Source organism: Passer montanus, unplaced genomic scaffold (genome assembly GCF_014805655.1).
Source record: "Passer montanus isolate IOZ18808 unplaced genomic scaffold, ASM1480565v1 scaffold19, whole genome shotgun sequence".
NCBI classification, from domain to species: Eukaryota; Metazoa; Chordata; class Aves; order Passeriformes; family Passeridae; genus Passer; species Passer montanus.
This window is the reverse complement of record NW_024366480.1, coordinates 3,881,636-3,896,855: the sequence shown is the minus strand read 5'-3', so window position 1 is coordinate 3,896,855 and position 15,220 is coordinate 3,881,636. Positions and strand designations below refer to the sequence as shown.

The 15,220-nt window shown below is 41.9% G+C and overlaps 2 protein-coding genes across 2 annotated transcripts in view; one reads left to right on the top strand and one right to left on the bottom strand.

The window, feature by feature from the left end:
* Positions 1-208: 208 nt before the first annotated feature.
* Positions 209-5,216, top strand: LOC120500838 (cytochrome c oxidase subunit 6C-2). Its single transcript, XM_039706283.1, has 4 exons — positions 209-361; positions 801-928; positions 2,345-2,466; positions 5,090-5,216. Exons 2-3 carry the CDS (start codon positions 815-817, stop codon positions 2,462-2,464), a joined length of 234 nt encoding a protein of 77 aa, XP_039562217.1. The 5' UTR covers positions 209-361; positions 801-814; the 3' UTR covers positions 2,465-2,466; positions 5,090-5,216.
* A 2,876-nt stretch (positions 5,217-8,092) lies between these two features.
* The window catches only part of VPS13B (vacuolar protein sorting 13 homolog B), a 423,217-nt gene continuing 416,089 nt past the window's right edge, over positions 8,093-15,220 (bottom strand). The window contains exon 60 of the mRNA XM_039705990.1: positions 8,093-10,095. Within this exon, the coding sequence (XP_039561924.1) occupies positions 9,850-10,095 (246 nt within the window). The 3' untranslated portion in view covers positions 8,093-9,849. The remainder of the gene's footprint in view (positions 10,096-15,220) is intronic.

Genomic DNA, 15,220 nt, shown 5'->3' with positions numbered 1-15,220 from the left:
GCCCCAGGCTGTGCCAGGGGTGGCTGGGCTTGGACATCAGGAGGAATTTCTTCACAGCAAAGATGATTGAACAGACATTGCAGTGTGCTGCCTAGGCAGGTGGCGGTGTCGTCGCCCCTGGGTGTGTTTCAGCCAAGCCTGCCCTTGGCACGCAGTGCCGGGGTGTGTGCGGCTCGGAGCTGTTCGCTCCCCGCTGCACTCGGCGCTCCCGGAGCCCCTTCCCGACACCACCGATCCCGCGCTCTGTTCGCACACGCGGTTTGGCCCGCGCCGCCCGCCGTAGGCGCTGCCCCGCGCATGCGCGGTAGGGTGGCGCAGCGGAGCGCGGCGGCGGCGCGGGCGGACCTTGGCGGGCTCTGAGGTGAGGCCGCTCCCGCTCGGCTCCCGCCGCTCCCCCCGGCGGGGCTGCAGCGGGGCCGGGGCGCCCTGGGGCCGGCAGCACCGCGGGGCCGGTCCCGGCCGGTCCCGGGGCTGCTCGGAATGTCTTCTGATGTAAAGAGCAGGACAGCAGGGCTGGGAGGGGAGACCCTGCGGGGAGACCCTGGGATTAGTGAGAACAGGGAAGGACAGCCTGGATTCCCCAGATATGGGTGTGAGGAGTGTAGGAACGTAAACCAGAATCCTGTCATAAATAGGTTGTCCTTGACTTTTGTCCCTTAAATATTCTCATTGGAAGGTCAAGCACGCAGGACCACTGTTGCTTATACCGTGAAGACGGTTCTTGCACAATACAAAAAGAATGATCTTTCTGTTTTAAGTAGAGCTTGTCCCACAATTCTCCTGTTTGTTTTTTCTTTCAGGAAATCCAGTCAGCATGTCGGCTGCACTGTTGCCCAAGCCCCAGATGAGGGGCCTGCTGGCCAGGAGGATGAAGTTCCACCTCCTGGGGGCATTTCTGGTGTCCATGGGATGTGCAACTTTGTACAAGGTGGGCTCTCTAGTCACTCGGTTGTATTGAAATATTTAAAGAATTAATAATATTTTTCTGTTGAGATTGGGCTGAGCTGTTCATCAGAAAGGTTTAGTAATGTATTTTTGTAAGCATCTTTCCAAAGCACAAATAAATCTTCCTAATCTTCATTTGAAGAAGTGATGTGAATAATCTGATTCATGCTGTGTGCTCAAGGTCAGGCAATTCCTGACAATTCCACCTTGAGTCTCCATGTCCCAAAATGCTGCTGACCATTCACAGCTGATGCACATGAACTGCAGGTAGTTTGTGCCTTGGTCTGTTCAGGAAACTTGCTCTAGAGCAATTTGGAAAACTCATCCTTCACACTGAAGATATCAGTGTGGGAAAACCCAGTGTGGTCTTTCTGTCCTCACTCCCGAGGTGTTGTGTGGAAATGGAGCATTGTGTTTCTGCAGAAACACCCTGACAGGTTTGATTTCTGATGAAGATAAGAGCTTGTTCTTGAGTGCTCTTATGAAATAATTCTTGGATCTCATAGATGAACATGCAAACAACACTGGGTGAATTGTTGTGGAAGAGCTGGATCCTGGTTTTCCCCTTCAGCTCGTGCATATGTAGTGCTCAGGAAGTTGTTGACAAAAGTGACAAGAAATGAAGTTAATTTCAGGTTCTTCACCACTTCTCAGAGCCACAAATGCCTGTCAGAAACAATAAGCTCACAGAGGTACTTAGCACATCTGTTGGGAGGTAGACAAGCTTGTTTGTGGTCAGACTTGGACTGTAATTTGTAGCAGTCTGTGCCAGGTGCCAGGCCAGGTCAGAGCAGGCAGTGTGGGACCTCAGCAGCCTTTTACTTTGCTCCATGTCAGGTGCTCTTCAACAAACCCACCTCGGAATTTTTTTCAAGTATTTGGGAGCTTGTTGAGTACATCCCTGTGCCTCAGGTGAATGGGTGTCCCAGAAATGGGAATTGTGTCCTTTTGTGTTGGTGACTTGGTAGGAGTGGCGTGGCAGTCTGGTACCAGATGCAGCTGAGCTGCAGGGCAGCTCACATGTGGCCCTCAGTGTAGGATGCCATTTTATTTCATTTGTAGTTCTGCAGCTGCCCACAGGCACAGAGCTTGCCATGGTGACATGTTTTATGTGTAAACCCACTAGCAGGGAGGGTGTTGGACACTGGTGTCCCCACAGATGGAGTGGCTTTGGATCTTGGCAGTGTGCTGTGTGACCTTGTGAGGTTTCACTGCAGACATTTGTTCTGCCCAGTGATCAGGCAGCCTGACTGGGTTTTAACAGGAACAAAGGAATGTTTAATAATTGGAGCTAAAGGCTTTTAGATGAATATCCACTGATGGACATTATGGAACTAACAGAAGAAAGATTTGTTCATAAAGCTTTGCAAACTTTAATTTTCTGTGTGTTACTTTCCAGTTTGGAGTTGCTGAACCCAGGAAACGAGCTTATGCTGACTTCTATAGAAACTATGATCCCATGAAGGACTTTGAGGCCATGAAGGCAGCTGGTGTGCTTGAGAGTGCTCCAGCCAAGTGATGGTGAGCTGCACCTGCAGCTGCTGAGCTGCTCTGCATTGCAACAGGAGTGAGATCATTTCAGGGAGATGTTGTGCTTCCTTTTTTTTTTTTTTTCTTTCCTCTTTTCAGATTGAAAGGGTTTTGCAAAGAAACAGGGTACAAATTGCACTCAAGAGACCTGGGTAATAAAAATGGAAGAAACAGGAGAACTGGGGTCTGGGGAATAAAGGCAGGTTAGAAGCTCTGAATACCTTTTGTGTAATTTGTTTAACTTGTGGGTACAGGAGACAGAGTGATGATGCCAGGCCTTTGCCCTCCTCACATAACCAGGAGAGGAGACAAAGCTCTAATGCTGAACTCCAAGACTTGCCTGATTCCACAGTTATGTTCATGCTGTCACATCTTGAACTGCTTAACTTGGGGCTGTCTGTATCTTCTGCTTACATACTTGTGGTGGTACAGTGAGTGAGAAAATGGAGAGGCTGATTCTCTCTCATAGCATACATCTTAATGTAAGAAACAGAGACAGCTTCTGCATATCATTTGCTATTTTGAACTTGGTGAGGGGGGAAATATATCTATATACATCTATATTTATATATGTATAAAAATCACAGTGGCATACAGCTCTGTGTTCTAATAATCACATTTTTGCCATATTGTATGAAGCTTGAATAGAACTTTGTTCACAATACTCTTTTTTAAGCACTTGACACTGCCTTTTCTAGGAAGACTACCCAGCTTTGTTCTCCCTTGCTAGTAACACCAGGAAAAAAGTCTTGATTTCAGCTGTGTTGCAGTTATTAATAACTGCACTCACTAAGCTGCACAAGCTGATGTGACAACTCAATAGAGTTCCTCCCCCTTTCTTGGTTGCAAATTTTTTACATTGAGTTCTCTGCTTCTCCTAAAATGACTTCAGACTAATCTAGAATGATAGTTTTTCATTCTTTTGGAATGTTTTCATATTGTGATCATTACGTGATAATCTGTGGCTTTAATTATCCTGGCCAGCTGGATTTTCTCAGCTTGTTTGCATGAACAGGCAAGATTGAACAAAAGATTTGTACTTAACACTATGAATACTGAATTCTGTTCTGTGACAATCTGCAGCTATCTGGTTTCTGCTTAGCACAATTTCATAAAAAAGCTCAGAGCTCCATCTCTTCTAAAAAATTAGAAAAAAGGTTAAAAGTCCTTGTATCAGTCCCAGCTTTTGGTAGTGTTTTGGGGTTTTTTGTTTCGTGAGTGGGATACTCCTGTTCTTTAGCTAGGACTGCAACAAACATAAATAATGAAATTATAAATTTACCTGGTTTAAATATTGGTAATTCTGCCTCTGATTCAGTCCTTTGGCTATTTTATAGTCACTTTTAAACTTCTTTAGATACTGGAATTACATCCTTTAGTCAGGTGGCCTTCATCACTGTATTCTGAAGGGCCATCTGGTGGTAAAATCATTTGAAACAAACACTATCAGCAAGGATGCATGTTGAATATTTAATTCAAATAATGAGTAGGATTTATTTCTCTACAACTAGAGCTTCACTCTCAGCCTGTGTTCCCATTGGCAGCTTAAAAAGAATTGCACATTGTGTGCACCTGTTAAAGTTAAATGTTTCCTAAACAATTTTTCCATTTCTTAATTGTACTGGCTCAAAAAAAAAAAAAAAGGGAAAGAAATCCTCTTTTGTGATTTTGTTTGAATTACTGATGCTTCTTATTCCTTAGCCTGTTTATGTAAGAACAGACATTTCTTCACTCTTTCATAGTAGAAAGAGGTTGGGGTTTTTTGTGCCTGCACTTGAATACAAAAGTAGAGGAAGGGGAAAACAATGCCAGTGTTTCAAATGTTCTGTAAAGGCTGTAGAAGAAGGACAAGTACCCAGAACAGATGGAGGACATTTTTGTTTGCCTCAGAAGTTTAAATCTTAGCTATTTTGAATTTTCAGCCTTTAGTTGGTGTAGTTACCTAAAGGTTACAGGGATCATGCACACTCCACATCTCCCAGTTTCCTGCAGTGTGTGCTGTATGTGGCAGTGGCTGAACCTCACTGGATGCTCTCTGTGGAGCCAGAACTGAGCCCAGAACTGAGGCAGGGGTCGGGTGGGCAGGAGGAGGGATAGATGTGAGGAGTATCTGGCATCTGCTGTGTGCTCAGCCATGGAATAAAGGGGGAAGCTCAGAGCTTGGTGCTAACCACTTTCAAGACTCTTGTCATGGAGCACAGCTGGTCTTGGATTGTGTTCAGTATAATGGGGAGAAGCAATTTGAATTTGGTTTTCTTCCTTCCTTGGTAGGCTGCCTGCACCACTTGTTTCCTCTCTGGCTCCTCTCTGAAAGCTGCATTCCTTTCTCCTGCAGCCTTAGCAAGGCTGATTCAGTTACCAGTGCAGCATGTATAGTGGATCTGATGTGCTGTGCAGTGGTGTTCCAGCTCTTGATTTGTTCCATGTTTCACTTCTGTTTGCCACATGAAGGGTGTGTGAAACTTCAAGCTCAGGAAATAACGGGGAATTCCTCTAGACTAAACTACCACATAAACTTTTCTCTCTGCTGCTCTGCATTCGTACATTCTAATACTTTTACTTGGAGCATGAAGTTTGTCCATCATAACTTAATGGGCTTTTTTTTGTCTTGCAGATTCCCTTCATTTCAAGAAGACTTGATGACTGAACCTTATTTGTTCACTGAAGTGTAAAGTGCAATGCACCACAGTGCATGGCACGCTCTAATGCAACTCAATAAATAAAATAACCTATGTCAGTGACATTTGGTTCTCTTCATTAATGTAGAAATACTTAAAGGCTCAGGTACTGGGGGGGTGGAAAGAGGGGTGGAAAGTCTTCAGAACTTTCTCAAGATGACTAAGTCCATCTTTCCTCCAGGAATTATTTGCATCTCTCTTTTGGCCAAATTCCACATTTGATAGCACAGTATATCCCTAAGCAGTGACAGCTAGTTTGTCCCAGCTGCTTATGGGAATGTGCAAGAGGACAGATGTTGCAGGAAGGGAGAGGATGGATTTCTGGAGGGGTCTGTGTTACCTCTGGCTTCACAAGGTGAGCTGACCTTGATACAAAAGAATTTGGCTAGAAATTCTGGAAATACACCAGCCAACCTTTCTGTCTTTGTCTGCTGTCATCACTGTATTGTCTTCCTCACATCAGCAAACTGTTACAGCAAGACTTACAGACTCTGCAAATGCCCGTTCTTACACATGGTGTATTAGTTACTCTAATTGGAAAATGACTCCAAACTGCAGGCATGTTCCCATCTAATTGATGTACAAGAGGGAAGGGGGTACAGGCAGACAAAGTAAATATTGTATTATGGTAATAAAAATCTTGGCACGCTGCTTTTAGACATGTATCATCTTTTTAATATCTGGAAGTAGTCAGCTAAGCATAGTTTGGATCCCTGCTACACTGCAGTCTGAGGCACCACGATGCTCTGCCTTGGGCCGTGGTAACCTGTCAGTGAGAACAGGCTTTGTCATTGCCTGCTGCTCAGGATGAAGAAGGGCCTGGGACTGCAGCTCTCGTCTGCTGAATGAGGACACTGAGGAGAGCAGGCAAAAGCTGACTGCAGGAAAGGAAGGAAGTCTTTGTATGAAGCAGCATGACAAATTAGGCCATCTGTGTTGTATTTGAAGGTCTTCAGTTCAAATCCTGTTTGGAGTAACTCTTATTATTTTACATGGATCATTAACTACTTAACACTTAATAGGTATCCTTGAACAACATTTGGACTAATGAAAGCACACAAGTAATGTATGTGATCCAGAACATTTTATAGAGCAACGTGGGATTTTCTTTAAACTTCCCATGCAGACAGTGCTTCCTTTAAGCAAAGAAACAATTTGACATTAGTGATGCTGGGGAAACCATCTAGTAATCAAAATACCCCAGCTCCTATAAATGTAAACCAGAGCTTAACAATAGCAAATGATCTCCATTTATCTTCCCAATGTATAGTATAAACAGTGTATGCCATTAAGTACTGACTAACATTTTCTCAGGCCTGTCTGCAGGTTTAAATAGCCAGGGGTCTTCAGTCTTACTGACAGCTTCAGAGGCAAAGAAGTCTGCTACTGCCAGGTGTGCAGGTTAATAGACATGACTTCCCTTGTCAGTCTAGGCCCTGTATTCTTCACAGTTGCTCTGAATTAATTCACTGTTAAATTCTTAAGTTTCTTTTAAACTCTTGTAGCCAGCAGCAGTTATTGCAGTCTGTGTTCCTTCAGCTACCAGCTCATGTGATTTAAAGAAATGAGAGTTTTGTGATTGAAGGCAATTTCTGACAGATACAGCGAGCTCAGGGGTGTCTCTGGCTAAATGTATTTAACAAAGGAAGCTGAGTTCTAACTTCTGTGGCTGTGCTTTAGGAGTCTGCAGGCTGCAGTGGTTGCTTTCTGGATGCAGCCTGGTTTCACACTGGATGCAAGGCAAGTACTTCCCTTAAGCAGGCAATGCCAACCAACCCACAGCTTGCTTTCCTCTGGAGTAGGAAGGGAGTGCAAAGCTGGACACCTAACCTGCTTTTCTGAAATCAGCACCAACCCACCATTTTTTTTTTTTCTTCCTTTTTACATTTTTTTCCTTTGCCAGCAAGACTTCACCTAATTCTATCATACAAAGAATTGGAGTGGGTATAATAGTACAAGACCTGTGAGTTCAGCCCTAATCAGTTGCTTGTTACAGGGCATTCTGTTTCTAGGAGATGCAGAGCTGAAAAACATGCTTGGCTGCTCTTGGAGATTATCCCAAGTGTCTGAAGGTTTTTGCTATATTTATGTATGAAATGATATATAAAAAGGAATTATTTGACCTAAACTGCTTTGGGAAAGGTCTTGCCTGACTATGACTTCAAATTTTTTGGCTAGCTTACTTTATTCTGGAGTGTTTGAGGAGTGATTGATTGTTCTGGAAGCAAACTAAAAAGATAGATTTGAAGTTGTGAGCTCTCCAGGTCTAAAGAGCGTTATGAGAGTAGGCATGTTTTAAGAGTACACATTGCACTGCTTTAGCAGCTAAGTACAGGCAGCTGCTCTTTGGACAACTTTGTTTTCATAGTTCACACAGCTCATATGTAGGAGAGGTTGATTTATGTGCTGTCCCCACTCGTTTCCATACATGTGGTCAGAAGGGGGAGAAAGAACCTGCCTAATGCAGTAAAGATGCAGCTCTATTCACTGAAGAAAAGTGTAATTTAAGCAAGTGTTTATTCCAGGAGAATGTAATTCAGGAAAAACACAAATGAATCTTAAACGGCTGAAATCTACAAACGTTTAGAAATGAAACTGCTGTTCCTCATTTCATACAGGTGTGTTTGCATCCCCTTGGCTTGTCTGTGTACTCCATAAATAAGGAACAGATTAGTCTAATTGAAATGGTGAGTACAGTGCTGTTTTGATTCAGTTAGTCACAAAAGCATAAAACTTTTCAGCACACATTTTTGGCAAGCTAGTCACCAGTTTTTACTTCCAAAGTATTGTCATGATCTATTGCATTTTCTGGTACACTACAAAGTCCAGTGACCAACTGGATCTAATGGGATCTAATGGGGCCCGCATGAAGCTTGCCTACATCAGTCTTGTCAGTGTCCTACACCTTGTAACCAAATGAATAAACAGCTCACAAGAACAAGTATTACAGGAATAGCTTTATTATCTTTAAACAATTTAATTATATTACAATTTATCCATCAATATGCAAAATTAGAAGTATTAAACAACTTCCATAAAATACTCAGGAATGAAGCGCATGTGTGTATACACATATACATTTTTAAACAGTGTTATTTAAACAATGACTAAGTTATTAAATCATTGTATGAAATGTTGACAATGGATGGGCTAGTTTCACAGTCAGAAAAGGACAATGCAGACCCCAGCCTCCTTTACTCTCAGTAGATGAGAGACACAGCTTTTAGAAATACCTTTTAACAAAGCAGAACTCAAGAGAAAAATATCGCAGTTACTACATTCTTATTTCCTGTGCATTTGGTCATATCAAGTATGCATAGAAGTTATTAACTATAAAGCATATGCTCCAAATGGTGATCACATTTTATTCCAGTTTTTGACTCCAATTCCAGCCATGTTCAGGAATCTCCAGACATAATTCATTTTGGTAAGCATATAGAAAAGGAGAAAAAAATTAACACGCATAGTTGGAAACCAAGTAAGCTTTTGATTTTAAAATGAAACTGCCATAGCCAAATTTGGTTTATAAAGTCATCTAACTGTGCCCAGAGATTGACTTCTTGTCTACACAAGAAATGCAGGTGTTTAACATATATTTGTAAATGTATTGTGATGGCATCATTAACTATTAATGCAATTGGTGCCTGTGGGTCCATAGTTTCCAATCAACTTTAGAAAAATCTCACTTTGCTTAGTACATATTTGAAAGGTCACGTTTCTAAATATTCCTGTTTTTATCAGTTTGAAGACAATAAGCATAAAATGAATTAGGACTGAAGGGAGTACATACAATGTAGTGGTGGCAGATCAGAAATCAGGAGACCCCACAAGGTGTACTTAGCACCTGCACATCTGGGTTACATTGAGCTTGGAGATTTTAAGGAGACAGCTCTGTTTCTTACATTTTTGAACTGCATGTTACTGGCTTCCAGTTAATGAGCAGACAATGCACGGTCATACACACATTGAAAGTACTTTTGAAAATTTGATGGTGGATAAAATAAAGTTTCTGTATACAGACAGTTTTAAAAATAAAGTCATGTTGTAGTTCATGTTTTGTTCTCCAAACCACACAAAGGCACTAGTTTACATTATGGACTAATGTCCTGCAGAACTTCACTCAAATAAAGGAAGCTATTTTAAGGTTAAAGTGGTGCTAAAACCCAGCTGTCACTAGTAACTTAAAACAGCCACACTGGGTTTTTCAGATTTAGTGGGGGAAAATGTTTTGCCTCAGGACGCACATGTTGGGGGAGTGTGGGTGTGGGGGGAAAGGCCCAACCTTGAGCAAGTTTTTACAGCTGAGTTATAAACCTGGTTTATAACAGAAACTGGCAGACCCTAAAATAAGATATAGAGGTATTGATACACATTTCTGTGTGTGGTAAAAACGTCCGTATGCATGTAATTTTCCCCCATTCTCTAATTTTTGGTTATTGAAAAGAAAAAGGATTTTGATTAAGCTGTAGTCCAAGGCTGTTCCTTCTCACTTTATTCCTTTGCCAGAACACTTTCCTTCCAGCACTAGTATTTTGGCTAGGAAGCAGGAATGTTGTCAAGATTAGAAAAGCTATTGGGCTTTGTTATCAATTTCTACCTCCTCAAAAATTGCATGCATCTCTACTTGATGTAGGTTACTGCAGAGAAAGCATCGCTTTCAAACTGGTACGGCATTACTACACACACCAGAAATAACTTAATTAAATCCTTTCCTCAAGGCTTTATTTTTCACCATGGTGAATTTGCTAATGAATACCTGGGCGAAATTTGGATCAACTACATACTGATAGGTTTTTGTAATAGTCAGGGGCTGTTCAGCAGCCAGGGTCTGGGGGGCTGGCGCTGCGGCGGGGCCGGGGGCGAGGTGGCAGGAGGTCTTTGTGATGTACTCCACCAGGCGGTTGTACTGCTGCTCTGACAGTCTCTCCCTGGCGCCCTCGGCCTGGAATCACATAAGATACAATAGTTACTGAGTGCTTGACGGTAACTGAGCTGAGCAGCAAGGACAATGACTTCCACATTCCTCTGAATAAAATCTTCCTGCCTGAAATCTTAAAATAGTTTAAAGGATTTTTAAAGTCATGAGTGTTCTCCCATAGTTGAGTCCTTGGTGAATTAGTCCTCTCCTCTGCTGTCTGGACTTCTGAGAAGCACTAACTTGCCACAGAAAATTTAAGCAGTATCTTTTGAGAATTGGTTAAAAGTAGAACTTTACAACAGATCAGCTCCTTGTATACAGCAAAGGCATTGAAACCCCTTTTAGAAAAATGTCAGTAGCTCTTGGCAAGGCTTATCATACAGAAATTCTATTTAGCCAAAATATTTTAGTCTTCAACTTATTTCATTTAAAATGAAGACTAGAAGCTACTTTCCAGATGAATGTTCTATGGCAGGATATATCCATCTGCTTCTGGCAACAAAACCCATTCACACAAGGACATTTTTCTAAACAAAAGGGTTTTACTAAAGATGATTTGGGCATTTTGTTTCTGGAGAAGACATTAAGGGATCTGTGTTTTGCAGGCTGAAATAGGTATAGGTTGTTTAAGATCCTAGCAAGAGGAATGCAATGACTTACCCTAGTGAGAAAAAATACAGTAAATCAAATACTGTAATCAATCATATGGTTGCAACCAGATAAACTGTTATCCAGAAAAGCTGTGGGCAGACATGGCTTTGGAAGATCAATCTGCTGTGCCCTTATTTTTGAAGAAGCTGAGGATGGCTACGACTAGCTTGAGAAGGGAAGGCAAACAAGCAGGCACCAAGCTGGTTGCATGGCCTCAAAAAAATATTTCAGAAATCCCACCATGAATACTACAGTAGTATGATAAGCTAAGGCATTCAGAATAGAAGTTACTTCCCAAATATTACAATGAAGAGAAAAGGCAGCAGCTATAATAGGGCTAGGGTTTGATGCTTCCTTATTTTACGCTTGGAGAATTGCTGACCAGTTTAATTTTTGTAGGATTTAAATTTTCTTGCTGGACACCATGCTAAAGATTTAAAGACTGCTATCTTCTGCCTGTCTTTCAGGGAGTTTTACAGGTCTTGCTAGCTAGAATGATATTTTCAAACCGTGCCATTAGATTCAATTTAACATCCACAATCATCTCTTGTCATGTCTCTGGACTGCAAGACTCATTTAAATACTCTGCTGCTTATTTGAAGAAAGAATTAATATGATTGATAGATAGTGACAGGTGTCACATTCACATGAAAAAAGTCCCCTTTGGATTTTTTACTATGCCTTTGGAGATGGATTTGCTGCTCAGCGAGTAGAAACACTCCTGTTTTCAATCATCATCACAAAATTGCTAAAGGAAGCAGGCTCATGAACAAGCTCAGAAGTTTAAGGTTGAAACCTGTGCCTAGAAACAGCAGAAATGATGAAATGGGCACAGGAAAGGGTTGTTTCCATGAACGACCTTAAGGCAGGGAAAATCAGAAGGCAGAGTGCTGCAGCAGACTCCCAGCTCACGGTGGGGAACGGTGTCTGAGCCACGACTTTGGTCTGGTGGCTCAGTGAAAGTACCTCAGCACTTAGTCTGTTTCAGCAGTTGAAAGCAGAGAAATATGCTGGAGTGCCACCTATGTAAACTGGATTTTAAGTTACAGGGTAAATTTTGCATGTAGGTGGCTTCACACTTTTTCCTGATTTCTCCTAGGGAGGTAAGCCCAGGGACAGCTGGGTTCTGCCTCCACATTGACCAGAAGATCCTGCTTACCAAAGGAGACAGAAATGGTGCTGGTATCCCATTCATTGACTTTTGTGAACCCATCCTTCATGAAGCCCCAGGCCATTTTCCACAGATACAGCAAAATTGTTCAGGAGGAAATATTAACTATGGTTGGATGGTCTTCCAAAGTAACTGGGATCCTACTTGCTTTTAGATGACTTCATCTGTAACTAAGTGTCCTTCTGTTGCCAGCTTCAGTTTGGCTTATATCTTCAAGACAAGAAAAATCTGGAATTGATGTTATTCTACATTTATTTCCTAAATGGGACCTAAGATTGTCACTAAGTGCCCTCACTTGCTTCTTTGAACATTTACAATGTTAATATCCAGATCACTCAAGGATTCAAAACTTGATCAAGGCTTGCTTAATGCATCGTAGAGAAATATTGCAGATATCATGTCCCTTCATACTACAAAGTTATATTTTTGGGTTAAACCTCCAGTATTTTTCTCAAATTCCTCCCATTATGGTTTATAATGAATAAGCCTTCAGCAATTCTAACTCCACAGCAGCTATAACACCTGAGCTGTGCAGTCCAGATGGGTGTGTAGCACCGATCTGCTCCTCTGTGCACACTGACTAAGGAGATCCAGCTCTTTAGGATTGTTTTTTTCCGTTGTTTTAAGAAATCCAAAGATTGGTTTTGAGCTTGAAAGATGGTAACACGTAGAACTATTAAAAAAAAATCTGGAATATCTGAAATTCCAGGGCCTTTCAATTTTTTGTTGTCTTCTTGATGTTATGAGCTATACCAAGAACAGCTGGAAGAGCAGGACTTCTGAGTTTGACATCTGTCTGGAAACAAGCAGTGTCTCAATTACTTTGGAAGATAATCCAAATACAATTAATACTTCCCTTTCAATAACAAACTTGTCAGTGCCAGAGTTTTTAAGAATCCATCCAGGCTATTCCTATCCAGATGGATTAAGTTATATATTGTGGAGGCGAAGAAGGATTCAGGCAAACCTACTGCTGAAGGAATCAAAATATGCTCCATAACATCTCTGGTGATTACAGCTGTAGAATAACTCATGTTTTGTTTCTTAACTGTTCCAAGAAGTTGAGGAGAGGGAATGAGAGAAACTGTTTTGGGCAGAGCTGAAACAAAACTTTTGGCAATTGTTTTTGTGAGCAGTAATGCAAAAAAGTGGATTTTTACAGCCTTGAAATTAAATGTTTCAATTCATTGTATTATTTCTAGCATCTTTGACTAAACTAATCAGAAAAATAGACATAACTTATACTGGTAACATTAGCTCTGTTTTGCTAAACTCAAAATAACATTTTGGTTGACCTGATTGGGCATTTTCCAGCTAAAAATTGAGGCCATCTTTGCGAATGCCATCGTGCACAGACATGTCTGCACTTCAGCTGAGGACACATTCAGTGCCACACAATGGCCTACTATTAATACTGAGGAGTTGTGCCTGTTTAGGCATCACTCTGCAGCTTAGAGGCTGCTCATCTGCAAGTCACAACTTGTTCCTCCTAAGGTTCCTTTTCCTAATCCCACCTGAAGACTTTGCAGAAGCTCTTGTCAGGAAGCTGAAGGGAAGCTCTGGCTCCCATCAGCACCAGTGCTGCACATGACACCCAGACAACAGATTCAGCTGCAGAAAGGAAATCACCAAGTATGACATCTCCCAATCCACTAAAAAAACACAGCAAATATTAATTATAAAACACTCCACGTAATTACTAAAACTGTATTTTTTGGAATCTTTTATTGTGTAGCTGCCTTAGCTGCCTTAACATAAAAAAATTCAAATTTTTTTATTCTCTGTTTCTTTCAACTGCTCTTCTTCACAGCACATTTCTTTAAATTTTTACAAGAATTTCAGTGTCAGTATCTGCATTTTGAAGGAATGTTTTGCCAGGTCTGTTTTGTACAGCATCACTCAGCTTTTGCTGTCTTGCCATCCCTGACTTGGCTCCACCTGGGACACAGGCACTTTTCCCAGCTTTTCCCATGCCATACATTTTCACTGCGTTCTCAAGAGGCTGTATCAGCAAAAGAGATGCTGGGCTCAAGGCTTACAGCTCCTAGAGCTGCATTGCTGCACCACTTGAGTAGGACTCCCATATTTCCATCCAGAACTTCAGAAAACAATGATGTGTTTGGTCCAGAACCTCCAAAGGAGGATGCTACGAGCGCGCGTGTGTGGGAACGTTGGACTCTGCACGTGCCATGCAGGGTTGCTCTGTGCATTCAGGGGCCCCACTTGCCCATAAATCCTACACATTCCCAGCTGTAGGGGCCAGAATGAGGCTCCCTGTCCCTTGCCTTCCCTCCTCCCAAAGAGGCAGACCCTCTGCACCCTTCATCACCCACTTGCAGCAAGCTGCCCTTCCCCCACAGCAGCAGCCTTCTCCTCACCCCTCGGAAAACCAGATGCCAGACAACACTCCAGGACAATAAAAAAAAGGATCTGGGCTAGTGCTAAAGTTAGGGTTAGGATAGGTTGTGTGCATCCAGTGCCTTAGTGAAAACAACTTTTCTTCTTCTTCCCTTCAGGACTGGCTCTGGACTGAGCAGGACAGGCTGGACTCTGACAGTCTGATGTGTGCCTCCACCAACCACTCAGCACTCAGGGACAAAAAAAGCTGAGCTTTGCCCATTTGCTTCACAATTTAAGTAATCCCTCATGTAGCTTTGTGGTGAGAGAAGGCAACTTCAGTCAACAGTTCTCTGTGAGACTGAGGTTAGTGGAAAGACAATAAATATAAATAGAGAATTCAGCACTAAAGAAAGCTTTCACAAAAATACTCAAGTGCTGTCACGACACAGATGAAGTCCTTGCTGAAATCGACAGCAAAACTCTTCAGTGACTTCAGCAAAGTTAGGATTTGACTGAAGGTGCTCCTACTTTTTGTCACACCTCATATTTCAGGGGTTTTTTATATTTGAAACAGAAATTACTGTTATAGCAGTCTATAAACTACCTGGCACACTTTTATAAAAACTGGGACATGCATGTTCGTTTTTGAAATGCTCTCTCATATGATTCTACTTGAGAATTTAATACAATAAACATTGTTTCCCAAAAGTGTAAAAATATAACATTCTTCTGCCATTAAGAGAAGATAATTAATCCAAAAAACCCCAGTATTCAAATGGCTTAGACATCTTTCAACATGAAGTGTTTATGCTCTTACTGGAAAACACTTGGTGCATCCAATCTCAGAGAGGGACTAATCCAGCTTAAAGCTAGCATTTGCAGAAGGAAGATCTAAGAAGTATATACAGCCAAACAAGACCACTGTGCTAGAAGAGACAAAATAAAAGCACACTGAAAGGAGCACCAGCACCACTGAACTGTTACCAG

Excerpts from the sequence above, each read along its gene's own strand:
- LOC120500838 (XM_039706283.1), top strand. The coding sequence starts at position 815 with ATGTCGGCTGCACTGTTGCCCAAGCCCCAGATGAGGGGCCTGCTGGCC. Across the intron at positions 929-2,344 it reads GATGTGCAACTTTGTACAAG|TTTGGAGTTGCTGAACCCAG; the intron begins GTGGGCTCTCTA and ends GTTACTTTCCAG.